Source organism: Neopsephotus bourkii, unplaced genomic scaffold, assembly GCF_033783945.1.
Source record: "Neopsephotus bourkii isolate Nb327-2 ecotype Australia unplaced genomic scaffold, CSIRO-AGI_Nbou_v1 NB_1721, whole genome shotgun sequence".
Lineage (NCBI taxonomy): Eukaryota > Metazoa > Chordata > Aves > Psittaciformes > Psittacidae > Neopsephotus > Neopsephotus bourkii.
In genome coordinates, this window is record NW_026902195.1 from 1 (window position 1) to 13850 (window position 13850).

The following is a 13850-nucleotide window of genomic DNA, read 5'->3' on the forward strand; positions in this document are numbered from 1 at the left end:
TGCTGGGCAGCGCGCGCTCTGCCGGCCCCGTCCCGCACATCCGTACTGCCCCGCACGCCCTGCCCTGCCCTGCCCTGCCCTGCCCTGCCCGGGGGCACCGCCTGGCGCTCCCTGCTGCTGCCTCCTCTTGCCCTTCACCACCTGCCGCTGCCGGCCCTGCCCCTGCTCACACGTGCGCGCACACGTGTACAACACACGTGTACCTCAGGCCCTGGGCTTGCGGATGCTCAGTGTGAGCGGGCAGGACTGGGCTGGGGTCCCTACTGGGACACGGGGGTGCAGGCAGGGTGGGCACTGGCACTGCCACGGACCAGGGGTTGACAAATCCTTTATGGACATTCAGTGGTTTGGAATCTGCCCTCCAAGGCACAAGCACTGCTGCCTGCCCTCTGGGGAAACTGAGGCACGGGACAGGTAACTGCAACAGCCCTCCCAATGAAGGACACAGAGGTTGCACACAGGGGAGGTCGCTGGGGGCTCTCCCCACTGTTGGAGGTCCTGGGGACCCCAGGGGGGTAGTCCCAGCACCAACAGCTGCTCTGGAAAGCCATGGCTGGGCTGCACGGACATACAGCAGTGGCACATGGGAGGATCTGCTGCAGCCCCGCGGGCTCAGTCAGCCGAGGCCACTTGTGAAACAAACCAGACCAACTCTGCAGGTTTGGTGAGAAGGCATTAAAATCCGCCACTGCCGAGAGGGGGGATTACACTGGCTGTTCGAGGATCAGCGCTTCTCCAAGAGGGTGCTTTTAACAGTAAACAAACACAAACACATCACTTGCTGCAATGTCAGAAGCTGTTTGTTCAGACACTTGAGCATCTTTCCTTGGCATTCATCACTAATCTGCTAATTAGTCAAGAAAAGCAGCCTCCTCCTTAGACATACGTGAGCAGCAACTGGGAGCAGCACCAAGGTAAAGCCGCTTAACTCTGCTCTGTCCCTTGCACCAGCACTAGAGGGGTCTGGTCATTTCCTGACCTCCTACTGAGCTCCAGGGACAATGGTGGGGCAGAGCATGAGACCACCAGAAGGCAAGAGGACTAGGCTTTTGGTGGGTGAGAGCTCCTACTGGTGCAAGGGCACCATGAGAGAAGCCTTTGTCTGTGCAGGCATTGGGTTGTGCAGGTAACCCACCATCTCTCCTGCTGTCTGGATTTAGGTAAAATCTCTTCTTTAAATGCTTATATTGTTTCTTGTTGACTTGAAAAGGTAGAGCATCAGGTCCTGCTGCAGCTTGCTAACAGAGTCAGTGACTGGGAAGAGAACAGGACAGGCAGTGCCAGGGACAGTGTGAGCAGGGGTTGTGCTGGTGGGAGCTCACCCTGTCACCTGAACACTCCATACTGCCCAGCACCACACTCCAGTGGGAAATTATAGTGTTGAAAAAGACCTGGTGTCTTTTTCTTTGCCTCACTCAGAGATGCTGGGCTGAGTCCTTCCAAAACTGCAGTTCCAGTCGGTTTAAAACAAAACAGCAAAAAGCTTCCCAGAAAAACAAGCCTATAGCGCTGACCTTTATTGGGTATTACAGGTGATCAGCAAAGCCAGGAAGAAAATCCCCCACTTCACATCCGTTCCCTGTCAGAGAGGAGCAGCGAGTCCTCTCTTCCTCTGGAAAGCTGGAGGAGCAGAAGCTCCAGCCAGCAGCCGCAGCACCGGCGCTGACAGGGTGACCTCCAGCGGGGTGAGGAAGACATGACAAATTTCACGTTGCATGAACAGGAAACTTTATTTCAAACCCACTCGTGCGTTATGAAGGAGCAGAAACGGGAAAGAACAGGGTTCTCTGGAGCCTACCAGCACCACCCCAGGCACTTGAGCAGGTACAGAATTTCAGGGTGATTACGACACGACCCGACCCCCTGCCACTCTGGCAGAAAGGGGGACAGAAAGGGAGCTATGTGCACACAGATGGAGCTGTATTCCTGCAGTCCGACATTCAAACTGCCCCACAAGCTCAGCACATGGACTCTGAGGCGGAGAAGCCCCGTGCTCCACTGTTTGGGAATGCACGTCAGGGCCATCTCTCCTCCACACCAGTGAGAGCTTCCTGACTGCACAAACAGTGCTTGGTGTGCACAGCTCCTGTTTGGGCCACTGGACCACCCCCTGTGAGAGACTGATGGCCATTGCTCATGCAGAGAGAACTCCCGTCTTCCCTGAACCTTGCTCAAGCAGAGACACCTCCTGTGATCCGTGAACTGCAGCTAACGTGTACAGCCTGGCAGCCCTTTGACAAGGGAACTTGTCAGAACAGTTTCAGACACCTACAGACATACCCTATTGAAACAGTGAATTCCTCCTGCCCTCCCCTGACCACTCTGCAAGCCCCCGTGTTCAGCAGCAGCTTTCCAGCAGCAGCAGCTGGTTTGTTTCCAACTCTCCCCCCAAACTACACCCAAGCTCAGTGCTGGTGTGTCAAGACTTGGCGCAGGGCTCTCGAGGTGCTCCTCCAGTGAAGGGAGGGTGCTTCCCAGTGCTGCCAGCTCTCCTGCCTCCACCCTGCTTCCTCTTCACCTGGCCCTGGGACTCTGCTTCAAGTGTCTCGATACAGAAGGCATCAAAAGAGCCCGGAGCCTGGTACCCCGGCTCCTGAGGATTGAGGGCGTCTTTGCTGAGTAGGACACATATGGCGGGAATGTTTCTCTTCACTGTCAAGGTATCGAGACCTGCCTCAGGCACAATGGGTTCCCAGATCTCTTCAATCTGTTTGAAGAGCACTTTGGTGATCTGGTGCAGTTCTTTGAGCCTCCTTTTCATGATTTCCACACACGTGATGGTCTTGCTGACGGCCTTGCCTGAGCCAGTGAAAAGAATCTGCCTCACCGAGTCCAGCTCCATCTTGCTGATGGCATAGCCCATCAGATTCCTGATTTTGCTCCCGTCTTTCACCTTCATTTCAATAATGTCAGGGGGCAAATTGGTGAAAGGATGAAGACAAGGTTTCTCCACAATTTTGGTCTTCTTATAGTTCTCCATTCTGCAGTGCTGAAAATGAAAACAGATCTGTTAATACAAACTCCCACTGAGAGGAACCTCATCACAATTAGCTACAACCTCTCCTCTAAAGGGCACTTCGAGCTGTCAGAGAGGGGGATCCTGAAAAGGCACATCCAAAAGATCAGCAGGAATACCATAATCATGCTGGGGAGCCACTTGTCTTCATCAGCACATACCTACAGCACAAACACTGCCAGAGGGCAGCCAGAGTCCTGACAGGCAGCTGGTGACAGGAACAGGGTTGTGGGCCTAACCTGGATGAAGGTACAGGCTATACCCCAGAGCAAAACAAGAGAACAAATGTGTGAGCCGAGACTACTAGGAACAGAAGCCAGGGGTAGACTGACCACGTCTGCACCCTGTGAGACACACCAGAACATGGGCACGATGAACCCAGGCATAGCTCAGCTGCACCAGCTCACTCCTATCGCAGAAACAGGGTCCTGGGGCTCTAAACCCCGTGGCTGGCCAGCCCAGGTGAAAGAGCAGGGACTGGATACTTGATAAAGCTATGCAGGGCAGACAGGCACAGGTCAGGGGCTGCAGGCAGAGACACGTCGCCAGCAAAAAACAAGGCAAAAGAAAATCAGATGATAAACAAAAAATGTGCTTTCTGAGGGAAAGACAGAAAGGTCCAGTCTTATAGCTCCCCTCCCTGCCAGACTGGGTCCCTCTACTGCCAACCCAACCAAAACCTGCCTGAGTAGAACATTCCCACCACAGAAAGCCCAATGTGCCAAAGCACACAGCACTAAGGTTTCAGGGTCATGAGCCCTGTTTCACCCACAACCAGCACGTTGTACCTCACCCCCTGTGGAAACAGGCCTGGCCAACGTCCCCTCTCTGTACATAGGAAGCACACACTCTCCACGAGGCTTTCACCCTTACGACGGCAGTGGGCTGACATCGGGGCTGGGGGATGGAGATGCAGGCTGCCAGAGGATGCCAGGGAAGGTCGCTTGGGTTAGGAAAGACAAGCCTGGAGAACCTACCGCTACTGGGACGTGGGGGCGGGTGGGGTAAGGGGCAGGCCGCTGTGCAGAGAACGCACACTGGGGGAGGAAGGAGGCCAGGCGGCTTCCACGGCTGCTGGAGGGGAGGCCAGGCCGCTGCTGCGGGGCATGAGGCGGGCGGGGAGGGTGGCAGGCCGCACCATGAGGGGCTGCGGGAGGCCGGGCGCCTCTGTGGGGTCCCGGTCGGAGGTCGGGCTGCACCAGAAGCGCCCATGGGGAGGCCGATCGAGCCCGGTGGGCGGACGGACGGACCATGGCAGCGGGACGGGGTGCGGGAACGCGCCTCACCTGCGGACGCCTCAGGGTGCGCCTCACCACAAGATGGCGGCCGTGCGCAGGCGCGGGACGAGCGGAAGGAGGCAGGCGGGGCGCCGCTTCCCGCCTCTTGCAACGTCACCGCGGTGGGCGGGGCGACGGGGTGGGTGCGTGTCTGCCCCCTGCCGGCCCGGGGGTCGAAGATCCCGCCCGCACCGGAGGCCGGGTGCGCACCCGCCGGGAGCGGCCCGCGGTGAGCGTGGGTCCGCCGGGGAGCAGGCTCCAGGGCAAGCTCCAGCCGGGTGCGGCGCACAGGGTCAGCCGAGCTCCTCCGTGCTGGGGTCCTGCACCATCCCTGCTCACACGCAGCTGGTGCGCGTCCCACCGAGGGTGAGGGTTTGGGACCCTTCTAAAAGCGAGACTCGGGAAGAGCTTTGTGGGAGAAGAAACTCCAGGTGATGGCCAGAGCAGGCCAGGCACAGCTCACACCCCTCTCTAAAGGGGAAAGAGCCCACTGTGAGCTCCAGCTTGCAGCAGCAGCTGGGTGAGCAGAGGCAGGGTTAAAGCAAGAGCCACTGCCTGCTCTCAGCTCAGGGATAGGAGGGCCCAAGGGAAGAGCCCCATCAGGCCAGATCCCCCTGGGCACTGGCACTCTCATGAAAGGGGAGAAAGCCGTAAGAGCTTGTGCCACAGCCTGGGGAGGGCTGCAGGGCTGGAAGGGATTTACCTTGGCCCAAGGCTGAGTGAAAGCACTGGCAATTTGCAGGCTGCCACAGGACCTCTGCAGTTCAGAGCCTTGGAAATCCAGGTGGTGGGGGACCGCGGCAGCAGGACGAGTGCTTAGAATCACAGAATCAACCAGGTTAGAAATGACCTTGAAGATCAAGTCCAACCATTACCCCAGCTCTGCCAAGTCCAGCACTAAACCATGTCACTGAGGGCCTCACCTACATGGTTTCTGAACACTTCCAGAGATGGCGATTCCATCACTGCCCTGGGCACCCTGTTCCAGTGCCTGAGCACCCTCTCTGGGGCAGGGATTGTTCCTAATATGAAATCTAAACCTCCTCTGCTGCAGCTTGAAGCCATTACCTCTTGTCCTATCACTTGTTAACTTGGGAAAAAGAGAATGACCCCCATGTCTTTGCACCCAGGGAGGACAAGAACCCAGTCAGTGTTTCAGTACTTTACTACAATTCACAGTACAGCAGAAAGGGATTTTAAAGTATGTTAAAAAACAAAAGGTGTTTCAGGGAAGACTTGCGAACTGTGATATTAGCGTGGCTCATGTTGGAGCTGACAGAGCTTGGCCACAGAGCCGGGGTGACCCTGTGCGCCTGCAGTGTCATTGACAGCATGCTCACACCAAGTGGGAAGAGGCAGATATCTGTGGGGTGGAAGCAGTGCTGCAGCCTCTCCAGAGAGACCAAAGGCCAGCAGGGTCCCCTGGGTTCTCAGTGCTCCTGGGATGCCCATTACTCTGCCACGGGTTTGGCTTCCTTGGCAGTTTCCAGCTGAGTCAGTATTTCATTCCACTGGACAAACTGCTTGGAGAGAAGCAGGGTCTGGATGCAACTCTTTAAGGAAAAAGATGTGGGAATTGGAGGGAAGAAACCAAGCTCAGAGCACCCCAACAGTCCCGGTACAATCCTGATTCCTTGGGTGAAGAAAAGCCTGGGACACCAAGCTGCAGAAAGCCTGCATGGACTCAAACCACCCAGGCACTTACCCACTGCCGAGCACCAAACAACAATGGGAGCTCAGGAGGCACTTCTGAACACTGCATTCTGAGGGTCTTTCTACAGAAAAGAGCAGAGCCTCCCTGTGCTCCGTGGTTTTAGGATGTGTCTCAGAACTGGGATTCTACGCAGATAAGAACAGCCACTGTTTAGCTCATGCAGGTTGCGGAGACCAGCAGTCATCTGGCAGAGATGTCAGCACACTGTGAGCGATCCAGCACAGGAACTCTCGCTCACAGTGGCACCCTGCCTTTCTCTTCTCAGAGACCAGCAGTTTTGGCCCTTAGCTCTGCTCCTGAGAAGGGTATGACAAGGACATGGGGTCACCACATCAGAAAGGACACTGGCCATTGAACCCAGGGGTGTGGATCCAACAACATCTGATGGCGGGAGTCAGCCCAGGAGACAGGCTGACACAGCAGTTCAGCTGTGCATGGCTCAAGGCTCAAAGGATACCATCTTGTTGTAGTCTTCAAGGAGTGTCTTGACACTATCAGTGAGGTGGTGACGCTGTTCCTGCAAAGAGGGGAGCTGCGGTCAGTGAACAACAAATAAACTGAAGGACATCTGCCTGCCCAGTCCCTGCCAACACCCATCCAAGGCCAGGACTGAGATTGCAGCTCAGGCCCTGACTGTGGCCACTCATTACAGCTAGAAGGATTTAAACATCCAAGAGAAAAGTTACGAACACCCATGACTACAACGCAGCAAAGCCCCTGGGCTTGCACTACTGCCTGCCTCTCCTCAGCATCCATGCCTTGCTTTCCCCAGAATGGAAACTTACAGCTAAATGCTCAAAGGGGTGTTAGGCACTACCCAAGCTACTCAGTGCCAGCTTCAGGAGTGCTCAAACGGGGAAGGAAAGGGTGAAGTGACAAGGTGACAGAAGTCAACAGCCTTCCAGAACAAAGACACTGGAAGACTGCAATGCTTTACCTTAGCGCCCCAGTGAAAGGGGAAATGCCAGATGGTTAAACCCACTGCCACTTACTGTCACTCAAACCTCTGGTTTGAGCAATTACAGTAGGCAAAGTGCTTTTCCAGCTCAGACTCAGTTGTTAGAAATCATAAGTACTTCCCCCCCAGGTACTTAAACTTAAGACTGCAGTATGAATATCCTGGGACTGAAAAAAACCTGCTATATATTCAAGCAATTGCACATACAGGAGTGTCAGTACAGCTACTGACAAATGGTTACTCTCCCTGATAGTCAGGACTGTGAAGAACGTTCATGCTACCTGCTGCTGTATGTGGATTTGAGACAGTCGCTGTAGTTTGGCTGCATGGTCAGGAACCGCTGAGAGCACAGAAGAGAAATCCATTTAGTTTGTTTCACAGCACATGGGATTAGTTCTCAAAATAAGACCATTCCTTCTCCACCAGAGCATCACAGTAGAACTCTAGTCACTGAATGCAAGTGCCACACACCACAAACACAACTTTTATGTGATTGAAAAGCACCACTGGCTACCCTCTATATTAAATACCAAGTTTATCTGCTAACTCTTCTGGATGGCATGAGTTTGGGGATGCTTGCAAGTTGAGGGTTAATCAAGAACTGCATCAGAGTAAACTACTTGGATGAATGTTATGGCAAGCAATTAAAAAGGCATCTCCATCTATTCCAGGAACAGGGATAGGTTCACAGGTAGGAATTCCCTGCTTGTCTTCATCCTCTCTGCATGACGCTGTCTCTAACCTGCTTCCTGACCTATTCTATCAGATCCCTGACCTTGCCTGGGATGTCACAGCAGCGTGAGAGAGGAAAAGACATCCTACTAAGTTTATGCCTATTCTACTCACTCTGGATTTTGTGCTTTGCTGTCCTCTAGTTTGAGGCTCATGGAAGAAAAGAAACACAACAACCACAAAACAAAACAGGAGAGGCAACAGCCTGGGGGTGGCATCTGCAGCTCAAACTTGCAGAATATGCGTACCTTGGATACTGGTACTGTCCAAGACGGGCTGAAGGTTCTTCACCTGCTCCAGAAGGGCTGCTCTGGAAGGAATCAGCTGCTCCTCTAGGTGGGAAGGGACAATAAGCAACATCAGTAAGTACAAGATGCTGCTTTGGTTTTTCACAGATACTGGTGAGGTAACTTTTCCAGGTGACCTAGCTGTACATAATGGGGGTGTTTATGATTTTGTTTAGACTTTTGTGTTGTTTATCTCTGGATCTTGGTTCACACCAACTTAAGGCAGGAGAATCTCTACCAAGTTTCATTCGCAGACTTATACCAAGACAAGGCTGAAGCATATTCTTTGGGGCAAAAGAGGACAAGCTTAGAAGGTGTTTAAAATACATCCAAAGGTCCTCCGCTTTTGTTAAAGCCTACAGAGTGCTGGAAGTGAGGTGAGAAAACCTGATCTAGTTACAGTTTTTCCTTCCAACCTTTTATTAATTCACTGTTAAATTGATCAATACTAAAAAGATCCAAACTGATAAAACTGCAGCATGGGAGCACTGTGGGTGACAGACATGCTTGTACAAACCATCTCTCTAACAGCTGTAAAGGGGGTGCCTTACCAGATCTTTAAAACTAAAGAAAAGACATCTATCCCAATCCAGCTTAGGTAAAAGACAACTTTTATAGCACCGAAAAGACTCCCCTGTCTCATTTCACGCCATACCTGCCAAGATGAACTGCAGCTTTATGGTGTCTGGAATAGCCATACGATCAATGTACTGAGGGTCAAGGTATTTTATTACATCTTCAACTAGAGTGAAAAATAGGTTTGGAGACAAAAAGTAGCAGAGATGTTACCGCGTTTACAAGTACAATTTTCCCCCATGCTATGCATCAGGTTACTGTCTACACACAGCACATTTAGGGTCAGGGCTTTTCAGATTACTTTTTATAGCACTTGAAAATAATGTGACTTTGGAGTGCTGTGACCAAGAACTAACAAATGGTTCAAGTCATGTAACTGCTTCATGATGGACACCTGCGACACTTATTTTCATTTGGATTATGACAAATGCCCATAAAGGCAAGTGAAATCTGCTTCTTCCTGCCCTTGAAACACAACCAGCCATTACCCCTTCATCCTGGTCCTCAAAATCATCTACGCATGCACAGTTTACATTTTTATACTGAATGTCCACCACAGCCTTGGCCCACAGTGATCCTCCCTAAGCAGCCTGCTCCTGCTGCGACACCACACAGCAAACCTTGGCCAAGAGACAGATTTCTGGGTCAAAGCACCACTCTGACGTCTGCTCCTGACATCCCCCAGTTCGGAGGCAGGTCCCAGTATCCATCCACCAGTGGCTGTGTGTGACCCTTATTCCTCCCACCACACACAGGAGGGACGGTGTGCCCAGGAAGTCCAAGTGTGCAAGAAGTCATTTCAGGAACTCATGCTCCAACAACCCTCAAAAACTGCACTTCAGGTGGTGCACATCACTGTGCCCATACAGGCAGATATCATGCAAATAACAGGTTGTACAGCCTACAGGGATGCCAGAGAGGGACTGTTCATCAAGGACTGTAGTGACAGGACAAGGGGGAATGATTTTAAACTGAAAGAAGAGAAGCTCAGATTAGATATAAGGAAGAAATTCTTTACTGAGTGGGTGGTGAGGCACTGGACCAGGCTGCCCACAGAAGTGACAAATGCCCCATCTCTGGCAGTGTTCAAGGCAAGGCTGAACAGTGCCTTGAGTGACATGGTCTACTGTGAGGTGTTCCTGCCCATGGCAGGGGGGTTGGAACTCGATGATCTTAAGGTCCTTTCCAACCCATGATTCTGACTTCCCACACCCAACAGCTAAGCTGGAGAATCACAGGCAGAAAGACCCTTATTTCTCCACAAAATATGTGAAACAAGAACCCCGCATCAAAGGCGCCCACATGGGAAGCCATTTTTGTTTAGAGGAGCAGATCGCCACACAGGGGTTTCGAGCTCCTCCACCCCTCTGACTGCTCCCGATACCCCCGTCCAACTCCACTCACTTTTCTTAAACAGGATTTTGATCCTCTCCCTCTTGCTGGCGATATTGTTCAGCGCCACCTGCACCTTCACCAGCTCATCCGCCACCTGCAGAGGCACCGCAAGGGGACGGGCCTGTCACACCTCGCCGGGCCCAGACCTCGACATGGCCCCGGCGGGCAGACAGAGCCATCCCCTGACCAACGGAGGCCCTCCCCCAAGCCCCGGCACCTTGCGCGTTCCGGAAGCCCCATCGCCGACACCGATGCGCTGCTCCACCTCCTCCAAGCGCCACTGCAGCCGCTGCAACTCCACCGCCCCTGCCGCCATCTTGCCGCCGGCCGGAAGCACTCGCGCGTCGCTTCCGCTCCGCACCGCTGCACGGAGGTGCGTTGCTAGGGCCGCCGTTGCCACGGAGACGGGAAGGGAGGGGAGGGGAGGGGAGGGGAGGGGAGGGGAGGGGAGGGGAGGGGAGGGGAGGGGAGGGGAGGGGAGGGAGGGGAGGGGAACAAAGGGAAGGGAGGGGAACGAAAGGGAAGGGAAGGGAAGGGAAGGCAAGGCAAAGGCAAAGGCAAAGGCAAAGGCAAAGGCAAAGGCAAAGGCAAGGCAAGGCAAGGCAAGGCAAGGCAAGGCAAGGCAAGGCAAGGCAAGGCAAGGCAAGGCAAGGCAAGGCAAGGCAAGGAAAGGAAAGGAAAGGAAAGGGGGGAAGGGAGAAGGAGGAGAAAAGGAAAGGAAAAGGAGGGGAGAGAAGGGAAGGGAGAAGGAGGGGAGAGAAGGGAAGGGAAGGGAAGGGAAGGGAAGGGAAGGGAAGGGAAGGGAAGGGAAGGGAAGGGAAGGGAAGGGAAGGGAAGGGAAGGGAAGGGAAGGGAAGGGAAGGGAAGGGAAGGGAAGGGGAAGGGAAGGGAAGGGAAGGGAGGGGAAGGGGAAAGGGGAAAGGGAAAGGAAAGGGAAGGGGAAGGGGAAAGGAAAGGGAAGGGGAAGGGGAAAGGAAAGGGAAGGGGAAGGGGAAAGGGGGAAAGGGAAAGGGAAGGGGAAGGGGAAAGGGAAAGGGAAGGGGAAGGGGAAAGGGAAAGGAAAGGAAGGGAAGGGGAAAGGGAAAGGAAAGGAAGGGAAGGGAGGGGAAGGGGAAAGGGAAGGGGGAAGGAAGGGAAGTGAATGGAAGGGCAAGGAGGGAAGGGGAAGAAGGGAAGGGGATGGCGGGAAGGGGAAGGGGGAAGGAGGGGGAGCGGAAAGGGAAGGGAAAAGAGGGAAGGGGAAGGGGGGAGAAGAGGTAGGGGGAGGGGGAAGGGAAAGGAAGGGAAGGGAAGGAGAAGGGAAGGGAAGGGGAAGGGTGCGAGGCCCCTTTCGGTGTGGAAGAGGGGTGGCTGCGGTTGGTCGATGGTGATTTGCACTGCAGAGGGAGGCACGGCGGCTGCTGGCGGTCGATGTCTGCTTCATTCCGGAGTGGTCCTCCAGGAAAGAGACACTTGGATATATTAAAAGAAATTGATAATAGTGATCTATGGGCAAGTGGAATCAAGGGCCTTTGAAATCCAGGAGTCTGCTGCGGGCTTTCCCCCAGGCCTCAGCCTGCCCGGGTTCACCTTTATCCTATCGACCAGTGCAGGGATGCTCATAAGAAGGGATGTGCTAATGAAGGCAGCAGCCAGCCCCAGTCCCACCGCTGCCTGCAACCAGCACTTGCAATGACAGGGCTCTCTCAGAGACATGGGATGAATTCATGGTGCCAGCATCCACCACAGAGGAAAACCCGGAGCCTTTCCAAACTGCAGAGGAAGAAGCTTGTGAGCCTTCAGAACACCTTCAAAGTGATGTTCCCTGCACACGAGGGCTCAGCTTGACCGTGTAGCTTTAGCCCTGCACTAGGCTGGAGTGTTGAGTCTCTGTTCCTTGTGGCTGTGAGCATGGAGCTGGGTGTTGCATTTGCCATGCCACAGGGAGCACCCAGCCTAAGTCCCAAGCCAGGTTATTTGGTCAAAACCATCTGCTAACAGCAAATGCTTTGTTAGTATGGCTGACAATGAAAGGCTGGATGGCTTTGGGGACCCTTTCAGTGCCCTTTGCTGAGAACAAAACCCACTGTGCCTTACAAATGCTTTGTCCTAAGTGTGTTCCTACAGGGAGCTGTACAGGGCTGGCAGGTTGTAGGAGGGAGCTGTGGGGTGGCCCAGGGCCCCAGCAACACCTATGGCCTCCCAAATCTCCCTGGGGGAGCTGTGGGGAGCACTCAGGCAGCAGGAGCAGGCAGAGGCTCTGTGCACTCCACCTTTTTTCCCAGGAATCAATAGCTGGGCTGTTGAAGTGGGATCTTCAGAGAGGAAGAGCTGTGCTTTGTTCCACAAAAGTGACAAATAGAAACAGCTTCATTAGCAGAAGTGACTGCGGGCTGCACAAAGGGCTGAGAGCTGCTTACATAGTGCTGGTCTGTGTTTAGAGGTACTGGATGTGCCCAGCATGATGGACAGTGCCCACAGATACACAGTTGACCATTATAGAGGGTCTCAGATCACCCACTTCCTCAAGGTGGGAAATTCAGGCAGCCCTTACCTGGGACTTGGGCACTGGGGGTATTTGGGATTGGAGGACATCCAACCTTTAGAGTCCTATCCAGCCTGTGAGGAGCCTTGAAATGGGGCTGAAAGCACAGCACTGACTGCCCACAGCCCAGGACAGTCCACAGATCTGCCCCACGCTCCTTGGGGCTGGGAGAAGGAATTCAACCCTGTCTCTATCCCTACAGTGATACTGATACCACAGCCACCTGCCCCCAACCCAGCTCTGAAGCCAGATCCAGCACTCCTGCTAATCTGGATCATCCCTGCATCCTCCGTCTCTTGCTTCCCGCTCAATTACAGTCCCTGCGGGACATGGGATGCGGGCATCAATCAGGGCTGGTTACTCAGGTGACAGCAGCTGTGTCTCCGAGCCCCCCAGGGAGAGTGGCAATACACATCGCCCCCTGAGCTGTGTAATGAGTGGAGATGCGGGCCTTCGTGTGCCCTCCAGGCTCCCCAGGGCCCTGGCGCTCGATGAGCTGTGGCCAGCACTGCCTGCCAGTGACAGGGGACATGAGACCCCAATTAAGGCTGCATCGATTCCACTCCGGCTCTGCTCCCCGTGCTGTGCCAGGCTGTGCCGTGGCTGCAGGAGCTCTGTGCCAGCTCTTAGCTGTCTCACAGCCCTACAGCAAACACCCTGGGACCAGCCTGGGGCACGCACAGACACACAAATACACACACACAGAGGGGAACCCCACTGCAGCCCCGTGTACACTCAAACACACACACTCTGCTGTTCACAGACCCCCTCACCTTCATACCCATCTACAGGGCTCCTCTGGAAGACCCGGAAAGGGGCAGGCATAGGATCCTCTTCAGGGGTCCCGTGTCCCCATCCGTGTTCCCATCAGTGTCCCCTTCCGTGTCCCCAAGTGCCGCTACCCCGAGGTCCGGGGCGGGCAGCGCCGCTGCAGCACCATGGACAGCGCCCGCACCACCCTGTGGGGCCCGGGGGTGTCCTCACAGGTATTGGGGGGTGTCCCTGAGTGTCTGGGGGGTCTCCCCAGGGGTGACCCGTGAACCAGGAGGTTTTGTCCCCTTGGGTGATAGGAACCTGGCTTCATGGCTGCCAGGTATGGCTGGGATTGGCAGAGTCCTCATGGGAGCCCCCCACTGTGCTCCTTGAAATACAAAGGTGCACGTGTGAGCCTGTGCATTTCCACACAGATGTGCAAGTATGAATCTGTGTATGCCGCTGAATCTGTATGAGTGTGGTGACTTATAACGTCTCCACGCTTTCCCATGTGCACCCATATATGCACCCATGAGCACCCATGTGTGTGAGTCCATGTCTTCCAGCTCCAGCTGGGTCACCCATGCCCTTTGTGGGCACTACCCATGTGCCAGGCTG

General features: G+C 54.4%; 2 protein-coding genes across 4 annotated transcripts; both read right to left on the minus strand.

Moving 5' to 3' along the window:
• Positions 1–1843: 1843 nt before the first annotated feature.
• On the minus strand, positions 1844–5017 carry RPP25L (ribonuclease P/MRP subunit p25 like). Of its 3 annotated transcripts, none has more exons than XM_061376535.1 (2): positions 4997–5017; positions 1844–2989 (listed from the first exon to the last, which is right to left on the minus strand). In XM_061376535.1, exon 2 carries the CDS (start codon positions 2978–2980, stop codon positions 2420–2422), a length of 561 nt encoding a protein of 186 aa, XP_061232519.1. In that variant the 5' UTR covers positions 2981–2989; positions 4997–5017; the 3' UTR covers positions 1844–2419. The 3 variants fall into 3 exon arrangements, with proteins under 3 accessions (XP_061232519.1, XP_061232518.1, XP_061232517.1); XM_061376534.1 differs by lacking the exon at positions 4997–5017 and adding an exon at positions 4303–4423; XM_061376533.1 differs by lacking the exon at positions 4997–5017 and adding an exon at positions 3805–3877.
• A 423-nt stretch (positions 5018–5440) lies between these two features.
• DCTN3 (dynactin subunit 3) lies at positions 5441–10315 on the minus strand. Its single transcript, XM_061376518.1, has 7 exons — positions 10173–10315; positions 9965–10049; positions 8640–8726; positions 7946–8029; positions 7247–7305; positions 6465–6524; positions 5441–5834 (listed from the first exon to the last, which is right to left on the minus strand). The coding sequence occupies exons 1-7, from the start codon at positions 10269–10271 to the stop codon at positions 5745–5747; spliced, it is 564 nt and encodes a 187-aa protein (XP_061232502.1). The 5' UTR covers positions 10272–10315; the 3' UTR covers positions 5441–5744.
• Positions 10316–13850: the final 3535 nt, after the last annotated feature.

What these genes read in the sequence shown, in the direction of transcription:
- DCTN3 (XM_061376518.1), bottom strand. Translation starts at nt 10,271, where the DNA reads ATGGCGGCAGGGGCGGTGGAGTTGCAGCGGCTGCAGTGGCGCTTGGAG. An exon ending in GGGCTTCCGGAACGCGCAAG is followed by an intron (nt 10,050 to 10,172) that starts GTGCCGGGGCTT and finishes GTGCCTCTGCAG; the next exon opens with GTGGCGGATGAGCTGGTGAA. An exon ending in GGACAGTACCAGTATCCAAG is followed by an intron (nt 7,306 to 7,945) that starts GTACGCATATTC and finishes CTGTGCTCTCAG; the next exon opens with CGGTTCCTGACCATGCAGCC.
- RPP25L (XM_061376533.1), bottom strand. Translation starts at nt 3,852, where the DNA reads ATGTACAGAGAGGGGACGTTGGCCAGGCCTGTTTCCACAGGGGGTGAG. An exon ending in CTGTTTCCACAGGGGGTGAG is followed by an intron (nt 2,990 to 3,804) that starts GTACAACGTGCT and finishes TTTCATTTTCAG; the next exon opens with CACTGCAGAATGGAGAACTA.